Genomic DNA, 23,777 nt, shown 5'->3' with positions numbered 1-23,777 from the left:
ACTGCCCTCCGTGTGGCACATGACACCCAAGGGAAGGAGATTCCACTCAGCCATCAGGGAAAACCCAGCTGGAGGCTGGAAGCTGAAAGCCCTGGGCTGCTGGCCTCCCCAGCTCGCAATATTTAAGCATAAATTCCTTACAGCATCACTGGACAAGTCTCGGGGATTAGGTGCATGCTGAACTACGACTGGCAATTACAGTAGCTTTTGCTAGCTGGCACGTACTGTATCTATAAATTTTAGTACAAAAACTTAAAAAATACAGAAACTAGGTCAATTTGTTAACTACATATTTACAGATAATTACAATTCTTTTCACTGACAATAATTAAACTAATTGTCAGTGAAAATTCAAACTGTGCATGTTCTGAGGTACCCGTACTCAAGGGTGGGGAGCGGGGCAGGGGCCAGAGGGGCGAGGTGGGGGAAGATTCCCCCCAGGGTTTGTTCACATCTGTGGGGGCAACACTCGGCCCTCCTGGTTCCTGGTCTCACTGTGTGCACTCAGAGAAAGCAAGGAGAGCGGGAGCTGATATTGGGGTCTTATTTTCCCTAGGACATGGCTTAAGGATGTTTTGAGGATGCCAGGCAGGTGCAGAGCCAATGGTCATGTACCAAACTGCCTTCTCCCCCTCCAGGGAGCCTTCAGGTGGAGTGCAAGTATCGAGACCCACAGCTCAGTGGTTAAGGTGCTTGTTTGCCAGCAAATCAGATTTACTTAGTCCCTCTCTAGCTGACAAAGGGCTCTCCTATCCCGGAGAAGGGGGCAGGGATGCAGCAGGCAGCATCACAGCCCCAGTTGGCTGAACCTCATTGTGCAACAGGAACCTGGGTTATCTGCTGCCACCGCTCCCTGGTGGGGTGATGTTTACTAAAACAACTAGAACGATCAGGTTTTCTTATTTTCTGGCTGTAAACAGCAAGCCCCAACCCTCCAAAGAGCCTCACATATATTCCTCAAAAGACTCTGGCTCAATCGATTTGTAAAAGTGCAAACTCAAACAACCACAGCAGAGGGACAGTGACCAGCATCCCTGCCTGGGTATCCACTGCTCCTCTGTCCTTGGCACATGGCTCTGGGCTCGCTGTGGGTCAGCACTGGGGTGGGAACATCCTGCAGGCAAGAGCACAGCTAAAGACAACACTACTCCTTGGGAAAGGGTAAGAATAACCCAGCCAAACCTGAGTCTCTCCTATCAGACTTGCAAGAGACCTTCCAAAAGGGACAGGGGGAATATTGCCTCTGAATTCTCTGGCAGCACAAAAAGAGCCCAGGGTTGGCATTCTGCTGAGCTGGCAGGGTGTCCTTAGGGAAATGAGTGACCTGACACATGTGAGAACCGCTTATCCCCTGAACTGTCAAATGCCTCCCTAAGATGGGGTCTGTAGAGGACAAAGGAGAAGGTCAGAAGGGTCTTCACAGCTTGAGGAGCTGGTGGTGTCCAGCATGGCACTCACCCCTCTACCATGAGAAAGACCAGGGCAAGATTTACTAGAACTGCAGAGCAAGCACCCAGAAGAGGAACAAGACTGTCCGCAGCCGGCTGGACTTGAGTGATGAAGCACACAGCCTGAACAGAATAAAGAATGGACCAAGAGCATCTCTGTGTGTATATATGGATGTACAGACCGTACACACATGTGTACTTTAAATCTTCTAAATTAGCTTCTCTTTTGCCCCTCCACACAACCTAAGAACCTCCAGGTATCAGACACACGCCCGCAGTCAGTGTTCAGAGCTAGCGGCGGCTCCACCTCAGGAATGCCGAAAGCCAGTGCCGGTGCAGCGAGCCAAGACCGTGCCGGGCTTGTGATCTTTCGTGGCGAGACGCAGCTGGGGACTCTGAGCTCAGCCTGCTGAGCACTTCACCGGCCCACTTGCCGCCTCCCCAGCAGATCCCTACGTTGCCTCCACTGCTTGCCTATAGCTAAACCATCTGGTTTTCCTCTCTGCTGCCTTCTGACTTTCTGGTACCCTCAGGGAGCTCCCTCCTCTCCTTCACAGCACACCCGCAGCAACTACCTACCCTCTCATGCCCCAGAAAAAGCAAGCTGCAATTAGCAGGGCTGCACTTCAGCGAGGGTTCAGCCCTAGCACAGCCTGTGCCACGTCCGTGCCCTCGCCCTGAGAGCCCTGCTGAGGGGTTGCTTCTGCTCACAAACAGGAGCGCTAAAGAACAGCAGAACTGAAGTGCCCTGACAGAAATGCACAGCATGAGGTGTGTGTGCACCTATACCCACACACACGTACATACAGAGTATATAAATATATACAAATGAGATACCATATATATATCCAGAGAGATGTGCGTATTCAACAGAGTAATGGTAGACAGTGGTACGATAGGATTTATTGCCTCTCAAGAAATGGCACGTAAGCAGGGTGGAGGGGCTGGGAGCCTGGAGGGGAGGGGTCCTGGGGGTTTAAACAACAGCACGGCCCCAGGATGGCCCTGGCTGCACCCCCGTGCAGGTCACAGCGAGTGTGCAGTGCCCGTTCTTCCGGCGAGGGAGGGCTGGGTGGGACACAGAGCGATGTCAGCCTGGCCCCAAGCCAGGCAAGTAATGGCTGCAGGGAATTTTTTCTGTGGAAAGTTTGGTATCACACCACGTATTTTAGTTGTTCAACCTCTTTGAAGCTCACAGGCTTGGAGGGAATGCAGGTGAAACAGAGCTGTGGCCTCCATTTCAGTGCTGCATCCAAGGAAGAAAGCACGTAACGTTCAACATGGAAGGGGGAGGTGGCTGCTGGCTTCCTGGGACCATGCAAAACAAGAAAACGTGGTCCCTTTCACTGATTTTAAATAAAATCAAAAGAAATTCGAATCAGAAAGAAGTAAAAATGCTGGCTACTTTGTTTTTTTCCATCTCTGGGCTAAGCTACACCAGAATTCCAGGTCATTGCAGAGAGAAGAGAAAAATAACCACAGAAAAGAGATTTCAGGGGTCAAGCTGGTGATTTGATAACACCGCAATAAAGTTTGCAAAGTAGTCCACACAAAAGAGTTCCCCAGTGTTAAATATGAACGTAAGAGATGCAAGAAAACATCTTTGCTGAGGTACTGGAGTAGTTTCCACAATTTACAGATTACAGTAATTTTAAAACCAAAGTTAGGGCATGACTGCACTGAGCATAACATAGAGCAACTGGCCTCACTTTTTAAAACACTTTAAAAATAAGAGTTTGCAAACTGATTCAGAGAGTGTTTGCATCTCTCTAGTGCACAGTTGTTCATGTATCTCAGAAATAAACCTGAGATACATTAAAATTCTCAACACCAAGAGCCTCCTCAAATACCTCTGAGGCACAGCCTGACCCTGAGTCCCTCTGGCTACAGCTGTGTAATGAGGTGCTTCCTCTCGAGATCAGGCAGTTCTGGGACAGCTTTTCTTCCCCCACGTACACACAGGGACACACACATTTAGACCAGTTGATCTGAATCAGTTTTTGCAAACTATTTTAATTAAAATATTAACTTGTTGGAATAGTCCAGGTCTGCACATGATATACATGTAAAAATGGTTACTACACAATTCTTTTTGAATACAAAAAGCCAATATGGGATAGCCATCATTTGGATTCAGCATTCAGTCATGCTTGACATTACACAAAGAGATGTGTTGAGAGAATTCTGTTAAGTAGCTCAATTTAAGCCAGAGACTTTGACCAAATTCAAACCATAACAGAAGCAGAAGAATGAACCCACTGAAATTGCAGGTATAGCCTGTCCCCACTGTAGCTGTTGCTGTTTGGGATAGAGGAGCTGAACTCAAAATGCTGTGTTAGCACCATGCTCTGGGCACACCCTCCACACTCACATGGTGAACCCCAATATAATTTTGGCCCTTCATTTCGGTTTTGTCTCTCCTTCCCAACCTAGGAAAACACAGGTACCCTTCCTAAATGAGTTTCGCTGCATTTCAACAACACTGCAATGTAAAAGAGCGACCCCAAAACATCCAATTCCACATAAAAACATAGCAGAGGAAAAGACAGAACAATTCAGTCACCACTTGCCCCCAGGAGCATCCAGAGGGACCCATGGGACCCACACCTCATCCCAGGCCTCTGGGCTTCTGTCAACTGTTAGTACTACAAAATTTCTTACTAAGGGGCTGCTCAAACATATTTTGGTAGAGTTTCCATCTTCAATTGGAGTGATACACTACATCAAGATGCTAGAAATCCCAGCTGGATTCACCGGACACTGGCAGAGAGTTAAGGATTGGGAGTGGATGTTAATTTAGCTAATGAAAGAACGCCGCCCTGTCGAGTACTGAACAGCAGCGAGACACTATTTACTATATAAATATGTCACGTGGACAAACACATTCGGAAAACCTCGCTTTTGAGCCCTATAAACATATTAAAGGCAAATCCTAGAGTTAGCAGCTAGTGTTTTCTTCAAGATGATTAGTGTGCAAGGAAAAACATTTACAAAGAACCCTGGCTGGTCAGTCCCCAAGACGGAAATCTTTGCTTCAAACCAAACTTCATCTACCTGCTCTTCCCACAGTCCTGGCTGACCCGAACCATCCTGGCACTGGCACGAGAGCATGGGGGCATCTCTGTTTCCCAGCACTAAGGCATGACAGGATGCCACAAAGTCATTCAGTTACGAGACTCCCTGACCTTTTATCACTGTATGGATTTCACAACCTCCTTTGCTTCCTTTCAGTAGTACAGCAGCTCCAATGAGCCCTCTGGAAGTAGTGACTTCTCACATGGTGTGATACGCTGCCAAAATATCACAGCATCTTAAGGGACTGTAAAAGTTGTGAAGTATTGCAGCAATGAAAATAATAAAAAAAGGAGCCTCACATGCAGCAAGATCTACAGTGGTGATGTGGGTTAGTCATCAGCTGGGAAAGAGTCATTGGCTCAGCTCCTCCTGGTACACCATGGCAACTAAACATTTCAACAGTTGGCTACACGCTACATGTAAACAGGAAATTGCAACAAGCCAAAAAGGTAATAAATTGGTGGATGTAGTGTAATAATGAAAAACCCGATCAATGGCATTGGTAACTATGGCATCCTTCAAAACACCTCTGGCATTTGAGACTGATTGGCTGAAAGTCTAAACATTTCTGAATGGAGCAAAAAGGACTATGCTGGGCTCCAAGAATTATTCTGATGCTTAGCTAAAATGAGATGTCACAGTATTAGCTCTACAAGTGCATTACTTACGCTCCTCTGCCCAACCTCATCTGAGCTACCAGCAGCACAGTCAGGGAGTGCCAAAGCAGACAGACAATTTCAAACATTCCTAGCCCGTTCCCTCCAGACAGGTTTACCTAGAGAGTTCTCAGGAAGCTGACCAGTGCCTTCTGAGACAACGTCACTTCTTACACGACACGGAGCGGGCACTTGGGTAGAAGGGCCCTGTTGAGCCCTGGTGTCTCTTGGCCTCTCTTCTCACTTTCTTCCTCACCTACAACTCTTTGAAAATGCCTCCTGGCAGAGGCAATACGCTCGAAATTTATCCGATTTAATGACAAATAAAAATGGAACAGAAGATCCAGCTGTTCCTCCCCTGGATGTTGGTTTAAAGGCAGCTCGCCTGGTTTTTGCAGGGTGGTAGATCGAAATTTTTGGACATGGGAGGAGGTCTCCATTCTCCCTCAGACTTCCTACATGGATGGCATGATGAAGGCAGTCTGAGGCCCTTCTGTCCTGTCAGTGTGATGACCACCAGCCAACTCTTCTGACTAATTGCATATATTTCTCAGACGCCCTCCCAAGACCCCTCCAAAAAGTAAAAAACAGAAAACCCCCCTAAAACCAACAACAAAACAAAACAAAAACAAAAACCACCCCCCCAAACCCTGCAGCCAAATACTATGACATCCCAGTTAGTAAACACAAAATGTAATGCTTTACAAAATGAATACAATATTCCATGTGCACCCAGCTTCCACACGTCAGCACCGCACTGAGGAGGCTGCTGGGCTGGTGTCTGTAGGCAGTTTCTGTTGGCAGACAGCTCCAGTGGAATTGCCACCCTCAGTTATTGTTTAAGTTATGTATAAGACATGTGTGAACCATTGGATATTTGTGAAGTAACACTTGTGCTCCTGCTCATGCCCTGCTCCGTCCGTCCCCCAGAAGCTGTCCGCCTCAGAGCCTGGGGGCTGTTGCGGACCCCTATAGCACTACTTCGAGGTACCCCCTGCATGGGCCCCGAGGGGTGACCCCATGGCTGGGGTCCACCTTGCATTGGATGGCCCCAAGCTTGTGGTGGGCCACCCATGGGATGACCCCAGTGAGGTCCTGCACCCCCAGTAGGATTGTGGGACCAGCCAGAAGCTCCCGGGTAGCTGTGGCTGAACGCCTCGGGGGAGAGATTAGAAAGAACCATATTACTAAAACCTAGCCTCATGCTTTCTGAGTCAAAGGCTTCGATCTCGCGAGCTTGACGCTCCAGCAGGCTTCGTATCCGCTCGGTGCGCTCGTTCTGCAACGCCAGCATCTCCTCCTCAATCTAGGAAGGAAAAAAAGAGACAGTCTGTGGCAGCAGGTCAGGCACAGCCTCTGGAGGACCTGTAACAGCATCTGAGGGACCTTTTCCCTATGTTTGTGCAGGAAACTGGCTCTAGAGCAGATGTCCATGGACACGCAGTCTGTTCTGAACACAAAAGTGTGAATTCTTTAAGGGTTAAGTCCCACAGACCCACACAGGCCAAAGCATAGTGAACACCAGTTGGAGGGCTTTGGTCCCTGTTCCCTGCCAAATACACGAATTTGAGGGATGTGAAACTAAAGTTTGCACTGATACCAACAGCTTGACGTAGATTAATCTTCTGAGATACAGCAAACTCTACAGTTTCCATAGAAGCCTACTGGGAAAGCACCTTCAGGTACAGCCTGCCAACACAGCTTAGGGTGACCTTCACTGTTTGTAGCTGAATCTGATGATGATAATGATGATGACTGCTGTTTTCTCCAGGATTCAGTGCACAAGCCCACATTCAGCTTCCTCTCTAATGTTCACTGGCCAGATTTTCTTAGCTCATGTATTTATCACTTCTTATCTACTGCTCTCCTAATTTGGTTTTCTCATATTTCTCTGCCCTGATACTTTTTCCAGGGTGTGTAGCTGAAGGACATAGGCAGTGCTGCTTGAGTTGTGAGGCAGATTATTAGCTAGATGATATGCAAGCTGGCACCTCCAATTTCTCCCCTGTAACACTGTTCCAAATTGGTTTCCAAGATTGCTTTGGTAGGGGCACTGGGATCAGCACTTTAAGTACTGAAAACACAGGACTATGGCCTCCTGACAGACACCCATCAGACAGGCATGAAAGCCTTTCTTATTGAAATCTTTGCAATCAGGTGGAGAACCAAAACCCATTATCTTCTTGCCAGCACTGAAAAAGCTTCTTTTGGCCTCAGTGAAAAAGACCAAATGGGGAAAAAGCAGCAGCCAAGACTTTCAGCACAGCCCACTGGCATCTCCCTGCTGTCAGCAGCAACATGGCCAAGAGGTGTTATCTGGGTCTGTGCTGAAGGCACCGGGCAGAGCCTTGTACTTGTAAGCACTCTCTTGCCTGAGTCAGGGAATATGCAAAGCAATTTCATCTGGAATTGAGGAAACAATCTGCTCCAGCATGAGTCATCTCCTGAGCCATTTGGGGCTTTCAGAAACTCCTTCTCCACTTGCCTGTTACTCTAGGTGAGTGACAGACTCTGCACTAAGCAGCCCTGCTCACTATTCCTGTTGAAAGCCACAAAGGCAGCAGAGGAAGAAGGTGCCCTCTCTAACATTAGCTCTTTAAAATGCTCTGCTTGTTTCTTTCCTGTCTTGCTATCTAAGTAGAAGCCTCTTTTTTCAATGTCTTCAGCATGTCACCCTTTTCAGTCTCAGTGACAGTGTAACACACAGGACTTGGTGCAACTGAACTTCACTGAAAGGCCTGACACTTTGTTATAGTGACATCACTCAAACCACTCTGAAAATGAAGTGTCTGAGGCATGTGGGAAGGAAATGACTAAATCTGAACTCTTTTAAAGACACTCTTGGGACATGCTCATTGCTGGTGCAATGCAAACAACATCTCACATCAATGGGGCTTGGCTACTCCCTCCTCACTCCAGGGTTGGACACGTCACGCATGCTCTGGTGAGTTATGGCAATGGGCACCGCCAAAAATAAAGAGCAGCCTGCTGAAAAGGAAGCAGATTTCTATGCACACACTAACTTCTGGAATCTGGTTTATTATTGAACACCGGGGACTGACTTTGCCACAGGCTACAGATTTATTTGTGCATATAAATGCAGACATTCATCTTGTGCACATACCTGCCCTTTCTCTGCCTGCCAGCTTCAGTTAGCACATGCCAGCAAACACCAGGTGACATCGCTGAGGGACTCACACCAGAACACTCGCAACTCTTAGTTCTTACAAAAACAGAACATCACCTCTCCTCCCAAAAAATACCCCTGCAAAAGAACGATGTGTCTGCCTCTGGACCCACATGTTTGCCCTTGAGTCACTGCCAAGTGCCTGGAATCCCACCAAGGTCTCATTGCTGGTGCATGACTTGTGATTTTCATGTGCCAAGACTGCACATATTGCTAGAGGAACCTATGAAAGCTGGAGCACCATCAATTTTTTTGCTATTCTAAGGCAGTATAGGGACACAAATATATAGAAAATTATGCTAGGTGATATTTTTATCAGTTTTTCCTCTCTGTGAAGTAGTATTACTAAGCTTCCTATCCCCGTTACTGATGCCAAATCCTCCACAGGGGTTTTCCATGCACAAAGACTTCAATCCTGGTACACAATGGATGACTTCTACAACATTATTGGTTGATGTGGTTTTCTCTGAGCTGCTGGCCTCACTGCAGCTTCTAACACTATCTGCAGTATATGCTGCTCCCACAGAGCAGGGAGCACTGGTTCACTGTGGCACTTCCTCCCCGAGCAGCTCATGCCACCAGAGGGCAATGCACCTCCAGATAAATCCATACTCGTGCCAGCCTGTGACAGAAGCTGGGACCAAAATAACCAGCAGTGGTGTCTAAAGGCAGCTATTGCACACGAGTGACACACAGGAACTCTGCTTTCACAAATTCATCTGTTTTCTGAGGGCAATTGCCTCCTTGCAGAAGACCAAAGCCCAATAGGGCTGTGCTGCCTCCTCGGGGGTGCTCCCTCGTCTAGCCATGAGGTGGAGCAGTGCTCTGTGGACTATCCCAGCATCCATCCATTAGCCCCTGGAAGAATTTCAGGGTAAATTTCAGGCCTTCTCGAGGCCACAGAGGAATCATCCTTACTTATTAAACACCAATGAACAAAATTGGGAACTGTTGTGTGAATGGCAATGGCTGACACCTATAGGGCAAGTCCAAAGGGGAAACAAGTGCAGGAGGAAGGCTGACAGTGTATTTCCTTTCAGCAGTTTTTGGTGCATTTCCTTTCCCTTAGTCTGTGTAGGCCACTCCAAATTCTACACACTGCACAGAAAAGCAAACTTCAACAAGGAGCACCTGAATACATGTAGCCAACTACAAACTGAGATGTGGCGAGCAGCAGATGTGCATACCTGTGGTTTTGGCTACCTGAGTTTGTTCATAAGACACATAATTTCATAGGCAAACTGCAGCCCCCAGCTTTAGGTTTTTACTGTCTGCTGTCTCGTTGGCCAGCGAAGCCAACCTCCAGCTCAGAGCCAGAGAGAACAGTTCTCTTTCCCTTCTGCCCAGAGAGGCACAGCCCCCTCTGGCACACTTCAGGCAGCTCTATCCCAGCCAGAAGCTGCTCACACAGGAGGGCTGAGCTGGCAGAAAGTTTAGTCTATGTATCACTGAGCTTTCAACCCCAGAGAGACAAACACCCAAATGATCAGTGTTACTATATACAGCAAAGTAAGAGCAGTTTCTCTTCCACTAATAATGGAGTTTAGGATCTGAAATAGGGAGTGTGCTTAGGATGCTCACACGCCCACTTTACCTTCTGCTCCAGGAGGGCCCGGCGCAGGGACACCCTCTGCTCAAGATCACGCAGCTCCCGATCATGCTGGGCTTCTGCCTGCATCTTGATTTTACTCTGATATGCGTTCAGCAGCTCCAGTTCTTGCTGCAGCTGCATCTTCAAAACCTGGCACTCTGCTTCCTGTGCCTCATCCAAACGCAGCTGGGAAAGAGAGACAATAGAGACGTTTCACCATGGGGTAACCACTGCTGACACTCCAGGGGAGGACCGCGGGGAGGGGGAGAATGGGTTGGGACATTGTTTTCTTAGCAATACAATTGGTCTCTATTGTGCTTCGCTTCGCTGAACAGAGGACCTACAGTGACAAAGACTGGTGACAGTGAGCCCACAGCACTGATGCAAGTGATGCTGATGAGCAGTGGCGCCTCAGGAACCACGATCCACACTGCAGAGACCAGACTGCTGGAGGTGCAAACATCCTCAGCTCTCCTTTCACTAGAGGCAAAGAGAAGCTCTCTTGCTCTGTTCAACTGGATTAACCAATTACCTCTACCCAGGAGACTTAAGTCCATAGCCCTGCCAATGCAGGACTTTGGGCACAAGGATATAATGAAATAAACCTAAAAGCAATATGATATTGAACTTTTAACCTTCCCATCATAAATGAAGCCAGCTACCCTGCCTCACAGCGTTAAATTTGTGTACAAAGTGATGTGAGCAGGATGCAATATGCAAGAATTGCAAAGAAAAGTGCACATTTAATGCAGCAAGGATTCGAAGCATTGCTCATGTGGTCACTCCTTAAAAAAGGAATCTCTTAAAGAAGGAATCACAGAACTTTCACAACACTTTGACCTCAGATTTACAGTCAAAACTGTGGACTCCTCCATGACTCAATGAGCATCTTCTACCAGTGGCACATGCTTGGGTTGGTATCATCAACAAATCAAAATCTAAATGAGTTAAGACAGCCAGTTGCAAACTATGCAATGATGCTCTAACAGGGATGTTTATGTTGTCACATTTCATGCAAAAGCAGTCCTCCGGCCACACACAGATGCATCACTTTGCATCTCTACAACAGCAGCTTCAGCTTCAGCCTGCCTGGAGGGGGTGGTAGGTCTTTCCTCTGCATTTAAACTCTGCTTTCTAAACACAGAGGAAGGACTGTGCAGGGAATGGCGTGTGCAGCAAGGAAGCAGAAAGCCTGCTGTCAGGATACAGAGCGGTTAAAATGCAAACATCCCTCTTTGGCTGAGGAACCCTGGGTCCCTCGGAGGCGACTCACAGCTTGTGTAGAGAGCATTTCATTAATGCTGTGATCATACTGCTCAGCCAGGATAGCCAGCTTCCGGGTCTGCTCCTCCTTGAGCCGTTTGAGGACAGCTTTATGTTCACTCTTTGGCGTGGTCTCCAGCAGATGGTTTCTCAGTGCTTTGTACTGTCTGGTTTGGATCTTGCATGTATCCTGAAACTGCTTCTTTATCTGTAGTTCTTTTGACTGGAAAGATGGAGGGGACACAAAGAAAAAACCAGCATGTTTCAAATGAGCGAAATATCCATTCAAATGGATATTTAGGATTACATTAAGGATATGAGTTCAAGAATCCACAAATGTATATTAACATCTACAGTGCAAGGAGGGAAGCAAAATACACAAGAGGCAATGACTATTGCTGCAGCTGCTTTGACACTGCTACTGTGCGAAACAATTACAATACAGACACTTTCATAACAAAGCTCCAGCCTAAATACAGCTGTCTTTGCACAAAGAGCCTCACATTTGTCACTGGACTGGATCCAGTCCTGGGTGTTGCTTTTCAAGAAAAGTTCTTGAGGGACAGGACTAATACTGCATAGCACCAAAAGCCATACTTACACAACTGTGCTTGTATGGCACATATATATGAACAGCACTTAATGTTATGAAAAGAAGCAGATCTGGTGCATGGGAAAGGACAGGAAAAAAGAACAATGCTTTTTCTATTGAGGGTTTGGTGAATGTAAGATGTATTCTAACCCTTGGTATTATGAACCTGGTTTTCACAGAGAAACCCAAAAAAGACTAGATGCTTTAAACACCACAAAACAGTAGAATTGTGCTGGCCTAGCAAACAAAGCAATTCCCCAGTATGACTGGAGGCTTACTGGAGATGGAGTTTTCCTCCCTTTGCACTTGCTAGCATCTCTGTATTGTTTAGAGACATAGCTGTGATTGCACACAGGGCTGGGAGACACCAATCCTGGAAAAGGTATTTGGATCTGGTTTTGCTGTATGACCTTGAAGAAATTATTTGTTTTCTTTTACCTGCCTCCAGAGAAGCTTGTGAGGACTAACATCTACTAAGCATTTCAAGATCCTGAAAAAGAGGGTGTTCTGGAGTTCTCTGTATCTTTCTATGGGATGGCTGGCAGAAATACTTCTAACAAAGCAAAACCCAGAAGTGATGAGTGATGATGGTTAACTGACAGATGGGCAAGTTCACCATGGTAAGAATAAATAAATAAATAAACACAAATCACTAAAATCAGACATGATGGCCTTCCCATTGTTAGGCACCATGCCAAATACTGAAGCACTAGAGGCACAAGCAGAGCACAGGACCAGATTCCTGCTGGAGTAAGTTGGAAGAGCTCTGGGAACAAAACCAGTGAGGCAGATCTCTGTGCATGACTACGTCAGCCCCTCCTCTGCCTGCTCCTGGCACTAACTCAGGGCTCAGCAGGGCAGGTGATAAGAACAGCACTTGCAGCCACCTCAAAAGGTGCAGTGAGATCAAACAGCACACCCAGCCCAAGCACACTTTGCTGCATAAAACAACAATAACACTTTGCTAACCTGATGCAGAGAGCAGGACAAAGATGGGTTTCATTAATATCAAAATATGTATCATAAAGAGGAATGCACCCCTTTTAACCTTTCTAAATTTCACAGAAAGTTATTTCCTTCCAGGAAACCTTTAAGGTTGTTTCTCACTGCCCTTAAGGGAAGTGTCAGCAGGTTACACATTCCCATCAGGGACCTGGTCACAGCAAAACACTATCAATCTATTTTGTCCTAATTTTCTGTGAAGTCTCACTTGGACACCAGACTGTTTACAGGCTCCCAATCCAAAGGCTTTAACAACAGGAAACAGAAGGGAGGGGTAAGATTTCCAGTCAGACTTCTGACAAGATCATTTTGACCTAGTATTGTGAAATACCAGCAAGAGGGTATTTGCATCACAATTAACACACTCGAAATAATAACAGCCGTTTTCACTGAAGGGTGAATTCTAGTTATGGGTCCTTCTGGTGCTGTCATAGAGCAGACACTGACCGTTAAAAACCTGCTTCCAGGACAAAGGGCCTCACTAAATAACAAAGGGAAAGCCTGAAATGTGCCCTTGAGGGAAAACGTTGCTGGGGAGAGAAACTGAACAAATGGTCAAATTATCTATTCAATTAAGAATACTTGCCTGCATTACTCAGAAGCAGGAGAAGGAGTTAATGCTAGAGAACAGCCTCGATAAAGAGGGGATTGTGCTACAAACCCAACGGTTGTCCACGGGCTGCACTGTTAGCACTGCGTGTACGCAAAGGTGCAGGATTGACAGCTCAAGCCTGAAATCCTTCACTAATCACAGAACAGCCATGCAAAGCAAAGTGCAAGCTTTCCATGCTCCCTGCAAAACGCTCCAGCCCTGTCTTCCTTGGAAAAGGGAAGGGGTTGGAGAGTCTGCAGAGGTGAGAGGGCAGCCAAGAAGTACCACAGATCCTGCTGCCAGGGAAGAATGGACATGCTGCCCACTCGTGTTTGCACCACATCACCTTGGGGAGGCAGAACTCATTCATGCTAATCTCAGAAGGATCAACCTAATACAGCTGCTTCAGTTCTATTCAGCTCAGAGTGCAGCACAGCTTCCCTGTGAAGTCATCTGCTATTTATACACTATATCCTTGGAGATTCTCAACAGTGATCAGATGGTCCCTTGTTCTCTCTCACAAACCAGGTTTTCATTATTTAATATTATTCTAATATTGACAAATCAGGTATCATGTTTTCTTTTCTGAAGTTCTGTTTTCAAGTTGGTTATTTTCTCTGTAAATAGATAACTTGCAGGTGGTGAAAACTAAGTCAGATGGAAAATCTCGTGAAGAGGAAAGATGTAGAACAACAAAGAAACTCCATGTTCAGTATGCCATACACTCGTTTTGTTACTGGCACAGCTGAACACTGGGTGGAGAGAAGAAGTCTGCCTCCTCAAAGGAAATGTACCAGGCAGCTTTGTGAAAGGCCTTATACTCCCTTCTCAGACCCTTCAGAATAAACCACTGGACTTCTTTGGATGAAGTAAAGGCTTAAATGAGAACACCAAAAGCCTAAATCACAGATGCCCCATAATTCTGGTCAGCCACCACAGCTACAAGGGCAGCATGAGAAACCCAGGAGAGACACACAGCAAAGGTCAGTGCCAGGAGCTTCCCGAGGACACTGCACTTGGCTGGTGTCTCTCTCTTCCCCTCTCCCCACCTGCCACCATGACAGCTTTAATATAAAAGCACTAACCAGGTGAGTTAGCCAAGACTGAGAGTTCAGTTCATTTTGATGCACACAGCAACACAAAGCTTCTGGGTTTTGTTTTTAAATTACATTGCTTCGTTACAGAAATATTGATATTATTTTTGTATATGGGGGAGAGAAGGATCAGAAAATGGTGTAGGAGGAAGGAAAAAAAAAAAACATACTGTGAACATTAAATGCATTTTAGACTATCCAAGAAAGGAAGGGACATTGCTGAGAAGAGCTCTACAAAGAGAAGGAGGGACTAGTGCTGCTGTAGCCTGCCCTGTAACCCTGATCACCAGAGTTATGGAACTCTTCAGCTTAACAAGCTTCAAATGTCCTTGGCCCTGCCTGCACTGCAAGCACGCTGTAAGGGACCACTTTTCCAAGGATCACTTTTGCACTACCACCAGCTCGCACTGGAGTTCCTACATCCCTCGGTACCTCTGGAGCTCCCACAGCACTCAGTACCTTCAGGCTCTTGGGCTGCTGCCGGACCTCCATGACGTGCTTGCGCCGCAGCTCGCGCTCCCGGCGCTTGTTGTACTCCAGCTGGTTGGTGAGCTCGGTCTGGTGCTGCAGCCGGATCAGCTCGCAGCGCATCTTCTGGATGGTGCTGAGATGGCGGAACTCCAGCTCCTGCATGGACTCGTGCTGACGCAGCAGCATGGCGTGCTCCAGGTCCTTCTGTGTCTGCCTTTTGTTTAGCTCCTAGCAGGAGGACAGAGGGAATTATTAGGTTCTTTGTACTTACTTGGATTTCCGTTGACAAAGTGACATTTCACTTTGTTCACAAGGGCATTTCTCTCTTCCCAAGGCATCTGAGGACAGACCACAGAGTTTCTTGGTCTTATCAGCAGGAGACAGTAATGCCACCGGTAACTTTTCCTTCCTCATTTCACTTTTCTTCTTCCTGTTCTAGATGCTCAGCAGGATTCACAGTAAGCATTTTCTGTTAACTGTTGTGTCTGGTGACATTTTGAACCTAACAATTCTCCTGCAACAGGGCATTAACCTGTACACTGGATGCCACAGAGATTATCAGATGACACTGTAACGCATCCAACCATTGTTCTACCAGAACACTGTGGATGCGGTAACAAATATTTCTGTTTGATTTGAGTTGGATTGCAGGTGCTCCTGTGAGCTGAATTTCACACAGGTGTATGCAGGTCTCATCTCTGCCTGCTCCCTTACCTCCCGAACCAGGTCCTGCTCCAGGTTATGGCGGCCCAGGAGCATCCGTCTCTTGAAGCGGCGACACTCCAGCTCCAAGTACTGCCTCTGACGCCTCAGCAGGTTGGCCTCTTCTTCTGCCTGGAAATGCTGGATGTTCTCCTTCTGCTTGGAGAGCCACTCCTGCTTCTCCTTCTTTGGAGTGCTCTGGTTTTCATTCAGCTCCTGATAATCGCAAGGTAATTAATTGTGGAATAGTTACATTAAGTTCCTTGGCCATTAACTGGACAGACCTGACTAATAAACTACTGAACTGTGTTCTACCCTCTCTTCTCAAGGTTGGTGCCATCTCAGCCTCTTCAAAATGCATCACATCACATAAGGAACACTGAGGAAATATCAGGAGACAAATCACAATGGAGCAGATTAACTACACCCCTTTTTTTTTTTTTTTTTTTTGGCACTGGCCAAAACACTGGTTTATGTCCACAGATTCCAGACCTACATAGCTGAAAATGTCAAAATGAGGGGTTGCCACTGAAAACACTTGGAGGTACTGCCATACTGCCTAGCACACATTTCTACAGGCTCCCAAAGGACTGGCAGAAGGAAAGCATTGACATCCTGTGGTTCAAACAGAACTCCAGCCACATGAAGCACATCAGAAAAATTTTTGTGACTTGCTTGATCAGAGCACATACCCATTTTACAGTAACTCATCGAGACAGAGCTGCTCACTGAGATGCCATAACTCACAAAAACAATGTAAAGAAGCTCACAGGTAAAACTTAGGAGTTTCCACATTTATACTACATAGCTTGAAGTTCCTTTGGCAAAAGACTCTGCTAGCTTGAATTGCATACTAGAGATGCCCATGCAGTAATTAAGACTTGTTGTGATACATTTCAACTGAAGTATGAGACAGAACTCCTCTGTACTTCATCAGTGTTTCTTGGTGCTCTGTGATCTACTGCCCACTTAGAAAAAGATTCTATGTTATTATAAAGAGCCCACGCTACCATAGTTTTTTGTTAGATCTTTCTTGGCTCTGCTGCTCTTTAGCCTTTTTTTTTTTCTCCTGGGAAATGTCTATGTTTGGGAATATTTCCCTTTGCAGCAAGTTCCAAAGTTGTGTCACACAATTTGATGGTTGAGCATTAAATGGTTCTTTCAAAAAAAAATTGATAGTGCTTATGGTTTCAGTCACTCCACAAAAAGAATCAGAAAGTTTGATTCTACAGTTTCTTTGCATTTCAGAGAGATCTCGATTTTCACTAAAATGCAATGATTATTAAAAAATCACACAGCTTTCTCCATTAAAATTAATAGTGCTTTACAGGTATTTTCAAAAAATTTACAAAAAATGCAGATCTTCTTTACTGCTCTGTTCTCTTGCTCCTGTACAGGAATATCGTTAAGTGATAAATTTCACTAAATGCTGCAGGAAATGGCCACTACCTGCAACAACAATGTATGAGAAAAATCCTCATGACCTTTCATAAACTACCTTTTTTCATTCCTTAAGATTGCCAAATTTGCATGTTTCTGGCTAAAAAGCAGTATTAAACAATGAAGAGGTTTGTATTTACACAAGATAAACATACAGGTACCAATAACTAACTAACTAAATTCTCTTACTCAAAGGTCAAAGATATGAAACAAATACAGTACACACAGGACTCTGTTCATGAAATGCAGAACTTGCTGCAATCCTGTGAAGATCTGTGGTGCATAGTGTCACTTTTATTTTTGCATGTTCACCACTCTCACACCATATCACACATTTCTCATCGGAGATGAGATACCTCTTTCAGCTGCTCTTTACGGAGTTTATATTCTCTCTTCTGGGACTCCAGGAAACTGTTCAATTCTTTCTTCTGTTGGGCCTGAATGTGCTGTTGAAACTTCTTTTCTTCATTTGCCATCACTTTAGCCTACAGCAAATCAGCAGCAAGTCAGTCTGAGTCCCAATGGATTACAGCTCATGTCCAATTTCAGCCTCAAGACTGAGAACTCATGGTAGTCACCACAATATTCACCACGCCTCTGGACAAGTCCAAGTCAGAGGAGCTTTTCCTCACTCTCTCCTCACTCCCCATCCCATCAAGGCACCCAGCAGAGTCCTCCTCCACTGCCACATCCCTTCAGTCCTATTGTTCAGCTAATCTTGCCTAACAAAGTCGAAACCTTATGATAAACTATATCCTCAGCCTTCCACTGAGAGATCAGAGATGAACAAAAATCGATAACGACTGCTGTAGGCAGCACCACTTCATTATCAATTATTTAAAAGCAGAGCCCTCCCATATCCATACACAACTAGACAGTGAACATTTAAGTGTAGCTGGCACATTTCTCCGCAGGCTAATCTGCCTCCACAACACTCAATGGCAGGCAATTATTGACAGCACAGACATGGCAAGAGAGAGAGAAAACCCTCACAGTGTTTCTTCTGGGGTCAGGATTCTAACATTCAGTGTAACCCACTGCCATGAAGCACATACCTTTCCTCTAGTTACATAATCCCTTAGTGTAAGGAGGTGATGTATTAACCTTTTTGTAATTAGCAATTTGCTTGGCTCCTGAAAACAAGATATCTCAGAGTCCACACTGTCATCTCTGCATCAGTGAGGGGAAGTGGACAATTCAATGTAATTAACAAATATGGGTTGATCTGATAAACCATAACCTCCTACCTCTTTTTCCATGGCTGCTTGGTGCTTTTTAATTAGCTTTTCCATTTCTGCAGCAAAATTGTTACGCTGTGTTTCAAGATCTTTGTCCAACCTGAGGCGGTGCTCGTCCATCTCTGCCTTCAGTTTATTCTCTAATGCCATCAGCTGCTTCTGGTGCTGCCTTCTCATACGTTTGTAGCCAGACATCTGCTCTCGGAGCTCAGAGTCTTGCTCGTGTTCCTGCATTTGCCTTGTCACCTAGGAAGATAACCACATCGGGCCAGAGAAAGTTAATGCTGCTTAATCTGCTTTTCAGCAGTCATCAAACCACAAAAGAAAACGATTCAGTTAAGAAATATGATTTTGTTGTAAAGAAAAGCACATATCCTAATGGCAGCAGAGTAGATTAAAAACTCAATTCTGCTGTAGGAGATAAGCTCACATGGGCTCCAGCAGAAAAACAGTACAATTGTTATAAAGCTGGTACTAAATAATGGCCTTTTAGCCTAATACAATGAGGGTGGATACATACACACACACACAAATATTCATAATGTGCATATGAAAATAAAAACCAGCTTGTTATTATAAATGGTTTCCTATATTCTACGGGGCACATTGGACTTGAGACTACTTAATATACACAAATTACATTGGCCCAGGTGTCTCACTGAAGCTTTTATTAACCAACGCTAAATTATTTCGGTGACAGTATCTCAGCCTATGAAGACAGCTCATATTGTGGTGATGTTCTGAAAGCTCTGAGAAGCTGCACAGAGCTGTGCTCAGAGCATCCCCTCCTGCAGAGCCCTCCCCAGCCCAACCCTCTCGTACCAGCGACGCTGTGCGTATGGTAGCAAAGTGCTCCCGGTTGCGATAATGAGACTTGTGGCGAGATACTTGGGGAGGAGACTGCGGTTCTGATGCCCTTGTCTGAGGATCCGACTCCTCTCTGTAGTTCTCTTCCTCCTTATCAGTAAATAATGTCAGAGAATAAAGAGAAACGGTGTCACTGAAGATTTTTAATTTCGGTCTTTTTATTTACAAGGAAGAAAAAAAGCGTTTTACATTCATCAGGTATATACTGCAAAAGGAGTTCTGATCTACGACCTTTGCTTTCAGAAATTTCATCGTGAATTTTTATTACTAAGAAGAAGATGACTAATTAAAGCTGAAAATGAGAAAAAAAATGGAAAACTGAAAGCTGAGTTAAACAGTTTACTTCAACAAAACATAAAAGCTATGAAGTAGATTTTATCAAGTCTGAAAGACAAAAACATCTTTGTAGCTCTGAAAGACAGAGGAAGATTTTCATTACACCCACTACAGAAATACCTCAAAGCAAATTTTAAAATTTGTCATGGTGTATTCCACATTCTTATTTTGAGTTTGTCATTCATCACAGAGCGATTACTAGTTAGATATGATACACTAATTAACTCCCTGAGGAAATACCTGTGTCTTTCTTGCATATCTGGGCAAAGAACAAGACATTCTAGCCACGCCTTTCATTAGCCATGGAAACGGTAGAGCTTTGAGCAAATGAGTGACAACCCCTCCATAGCAAGAGCAGCCCAGCTCAGAGGGCACTCCCCAGCCTACCCCTCATCTGGCAGAGGGAAATCAGGGAAGTGGTTCCTGCTGCATTTGTTTTCCTATACTTTATTCATTAACAAAATATTGCTGGGAAGCTAGGTGCTGCAGAACTGATTTCAGCTTCTGCTGTAGGTCCTGACTTCGAGGAGGTAAAAAGGGGAACTCACACATCCTTGTTGTCCCACAAAGCAGTGCTATGCATGTTAAGGGTATGCACCAAACAAATCTATTTAAAACCTCCCATTCCAACTCTTCCTGAGTAAAGCAAACTGCTTTTGAAACAATTCCATTAGTAAAATAATTTTTAGTGAATTAACAAAAATAAACCATCTTCACAGCCACTTTGCAGTCTCCAGTGCACAATCACATATATATTTGGGGCACAATAATAATAATAACTGCAGATAATGACTTGGGAATGGGAACAGTTGACTTTGTGCCAACCAAATTCTCTCCCACTTTACACCTTCCATGTTCTGCACTAAGAATCCAGTGCTTACCGGTTTTAAATGAATGACAGAGCTATTTGACATCACGGTGTGGTCCCCCTCCATCATATCCAGCTCGCTCTTATCATCCGAGGCATCTGGAAGACTGTTAACACTACTGCTTTGGCTACTGGCACTGATAGACATACTAGGAATGGACTGATTACTTCCGACACTGTTCACTGTTCCCGTCCTGCCCACACCATGATCTTGTTCCTAGGAGAAAGGAATCAGAAAGAAAATTCAAACCCATCCCAGTGGACACTGCCAAATGGAAGGTTCATTCCATTTCTCTCTAAAGGCATCCACCTGCCACGTCATGGCACTTTCCACCCTCCAGGCATTGCCATGAAACACTTTTCTTGTGGGATGCTGGGGAGAGAAAGTCAGCCTTCAAGATTAACTGGCTGATGTCAGATTCTTTTCAACAGCGAGCCTGTTAACCATCTGAACTCTATCATGTATCAGCCACAGCGTGTCACCAGAAACTGCTGTGACACCAGCACCACCTGAGTGCTCAGCTGGGACCCTGCACCTTGCAGGCTCCCTTCTGTACATGAGATGTGGAATTCAGAGTCTCTGTCTCTGCATGGTGACTGCAGCAGTCAACCCAAAAAGGAGAAATCAATTTCCCTGATGACCTGGTTTTCTTATCTTTTTTTTTTTTTTAATAAATCAAGTATAAACCTCTATGCCTTAGATTTAGAAAAACACTCTCAGTACATATGGTCAAAACAGAGGTTAACTGCAGTTGCTAAAGAGTCCTCATGAAGCCTCATAAAGAGGCAAAGAAAGCAAGGATTTACAGGACTGGAAGCTGACTGTTCAAGCATGAACACATGGCACAGCTTCTTGCCAGCACTAGGCATCTACCCTGTTTGTCCTTGTTTGTGCCTTGAGGTAGCTTTATTCCAAACACAAAGAGGGAGACAGTGTTTACAGCCAGGTGTGTAAACAGCCTCCCTGTGTTTCAGCAATATCTGAATTGTGGTTATTTAAATGACAGTCTCATTTTCTCTGGTTCAGTGACGAAATCCAGCATTTCTCTCACCTCCTCCTCCTCCTGTGTTTCCACTGCAGGGCCATTGTGGGCCTCCTGGAAGAGGAGCTTCTTCATTTTACGATACTGCAGGTTGTCCAGTTCTCTCACTGCATCCTTTGTTCTCTGAATCAGGTCTATTAACACTGTTTCGGGCCGCTCTCGAAGAACAAACATGTGCTGCAGAACACACAATGAGGTGAGTGGTCTCTCATGCCTCCAGTGAACATGCTTTGTGATGAGTGATGAGCTCTAGCTGGGTTTATTACCCCTCTTCCCTGCACAGGAGGAGAACACCTTCACAGCTATCACTGGCACTATTTTTAGACTTCGCAATCCAGATAGATTTCAGAATGATTGTACCAAAAAATAAAGGTGTAAAAACCCAGAAATGGAATTTTACATGCCATGAAAACTTACTCACTATAAACCTAGACTTCAGAGACATTATCTACTTGTGACTTAGTGAGGGAAGAGCAAAAAATACCAAATAAAAGCTAAAGGTGCTAGACTGGCTAGTATCTTTAACCAAATGCCAGTTAACTCATCAACTAACTCTCAGTATAAAACCCTTTTCCTTGTTCAGAAAAGCTTGGGAATCAAATATTCATCATACAGCTCTGAGTCATAAAATAGGCTGTGAACCTCAGAGCCTGGTCCTGGAACAGTTCCCCATGTTCTGCTCTTCTCTTGGAGATATTCACCACACTTCTCTGCAAAGGTGGCTCATTTTGCCAACAGGTAAAGCAAAAACTGTCTATGTATGTCAGAAGCAGCTTTTGCAGTCCCCAGATGCAATGTGCTGTGCAAGCATGAGTCATTATTAACACCACCACTACTTTCATTTTGTTCCTTTGGAGAACTGCAATGCTGTTTCCAACATTGCACATTCCCTACCTGTGCCTGTAAAGTGGCATGCAGCTGTTCCAGACTATAGTTATGGAACGAATACATTCCCAAACGTATTATTTCCATCAATGTTCTCTTTAATTGCAGTACATTGCTCAAAATAAAACCAATCTGTAGAATTCTGAAATGGCAGGACTATACACCCACACCGAAACCTTTCCTGGATAATTGCATTTACTTTCTGAATAGACAGTTTTCAAAGAGGCACAAGTCCTCTGAGCCATTTTTAGGTAAAAACATGCAAAAAGGTGCTGATAAAACCTTCATAAATAGCATCTATTTCCCTGCAATGTAAAAAATTTGGAAAAACACTGTTTAGCAGAAACAGGGCCAGGATAAAAAGAAACCCAAAATGTGAGAAGCACTGTAAAGAGAATGACAAGTTAGCAAAATTCTGAATGCCACCTGATGCCACAAAGGAAATCCATCAAAGTCACACAAAAAAGCAGCCCCAACACCCAACTTCTCTGTGAGTTCTGTTCACATGTCAGCATTTTGCAACAATCTACCCCACTGGCTTTGTCTCCAAACTACAGTGAGCAAAGCCAAGTACCTGCAGCATTCAGGAGCACAAATGAAGAATTAAATATGAAGCTAAGAAATAAAGCAAGAGAAAACCTGCAGACTGCTAAAGCTTTTTCATGCCAAGGAAAAATATAGGGAGGAAAAACTACTTTCTTCTGCCCCCTTTTCCCCAACAGTGGACTTCAGGTACTGTGTAAAGCACATTGGAGTGTTCTGTAGTACAGAACACAGAGGGAAGTAACAAAAGGTGTTTGTTAGCTAATGCACAGCAGCTCCATCAAGATTAATTACAATCACTGGAATGACTGAGTTTACAAACTAAAACTCTTGACGAGTCAATGGTCATCCAAGTGTCACTTGGTGGAGTGACCTTTTATGATGAGAACTCCAAAGCTGGCTTGGAAAGTCACTTAGAGAACACCCTGAGACACTACAGACATGCAGTAAAGCCAGGGCTGCCAGCTCAGGACACCCCACAGCGCTTGCAGCTCAAAGATATTTGAGCATCATTAAACATAATCTTGTACGGTAGGTGAGACAGATCATCATCACAGGGCACAGCCCCTTTTAATACCACATGGAAAACAGAAAGGACAAGTAAGCCAACCTTCAGAAGCTCGTCTGATGTAGGCCTGTCTTGAGGAATTTTCTGGAGGCAAGAATCTACGAAGTTTCGAAAATAATCAGACCTGTGTCAAGGAGAGGAAAAAAAATCCACCCAAGTTAATGACCCAGTTTAATTCATTAAGGAGTCAAGATCCTCATGTCTGGATGTTTGTAGCTCCTAGGCCAAGAACTATGGTTCAGTAAATCATAATTAGAAAGTTTTAAACTTCTGAAATTAGTTTACTGTATTTGCTGTTTTCAAAAGACAGTTGTTG

At 44.9% G+C, this 23,777-nt stretch overlaps 1 protein-coding gene across 1 annotated transcript in view; it reads right to left on the bottom strand.

Annotated features, from left to right (window-relative positions):
- Positions 1-3,441: 3,441 nt before the first annotated feature.
- Positions 3,442-23,777, bottom strand: part of TAOK1 (TAO kinase 1) — a 63,463-nt gene continuing 43,127 nt past the window's right edge. The window contains exons 10-20 of the mRNA XM_063402669.1: positions 23,504-23,585; positions 21,475-21,642; positions 20,436-20,639; positions 19,174-19,308; positions 18,361-18,597; positions 17,470-17,598; positions 15,686-15,889; positions 14,960-15,199; positions 11,231-11,443; positions 9,961-10,143; positions 3,442-6,485 (exon numbers count right to left, since the gene is read on the bottom strand). Of these exons, the coding sequence (XP_063258739.1) occupies positions 6,024-6,485; positions 9,961-10,143; positions 11,231-11,443; positions 14,960-15,199; positions 15,686-15,889; positions 17,470-17,598; positions 18,361-18,597; positions 19,174-19,308; positions 20,436-20,639; positions 21,475-21,642; positions 23,504-23,585 (2,257 nt within the window). The 3' untranslated portion in view covers positions 3,442-6,023. The remainder of the gene's footprint in view (positions 6,486-9,960; positions 10,144-11,230; positions 11,444-14,959; positions 15,200-15,685; positions 15,890-17,469; positions 17,599-18,360; positions 18,598-19,173; positions 19,309-20,435; positions 20,640-21,474; positions 21,643-23,503; positions 23,586-23,777) is intronic.

The sequence above is a fragment of the Prinia subflava genome, chromosome 8, assembly GCF_021018805.1.
Source record: "Prinia subflava isolate CZ2003 ecotype Zambia chromosome 8, Cam_Psub_1.2, whole genome shotgun sequence".
NCBI classification, from domain to species: Eukaryota; Metazoa; Chordata; class Aves; order Passeriformes; family Cisticolidae; genus Prinia; species Prinia subflava.
The sequence above is the reverse complement of the archived record's forward strand: the minus strand, read 5'-3'. Positions and strand labels throughout refer to the sequence as shown.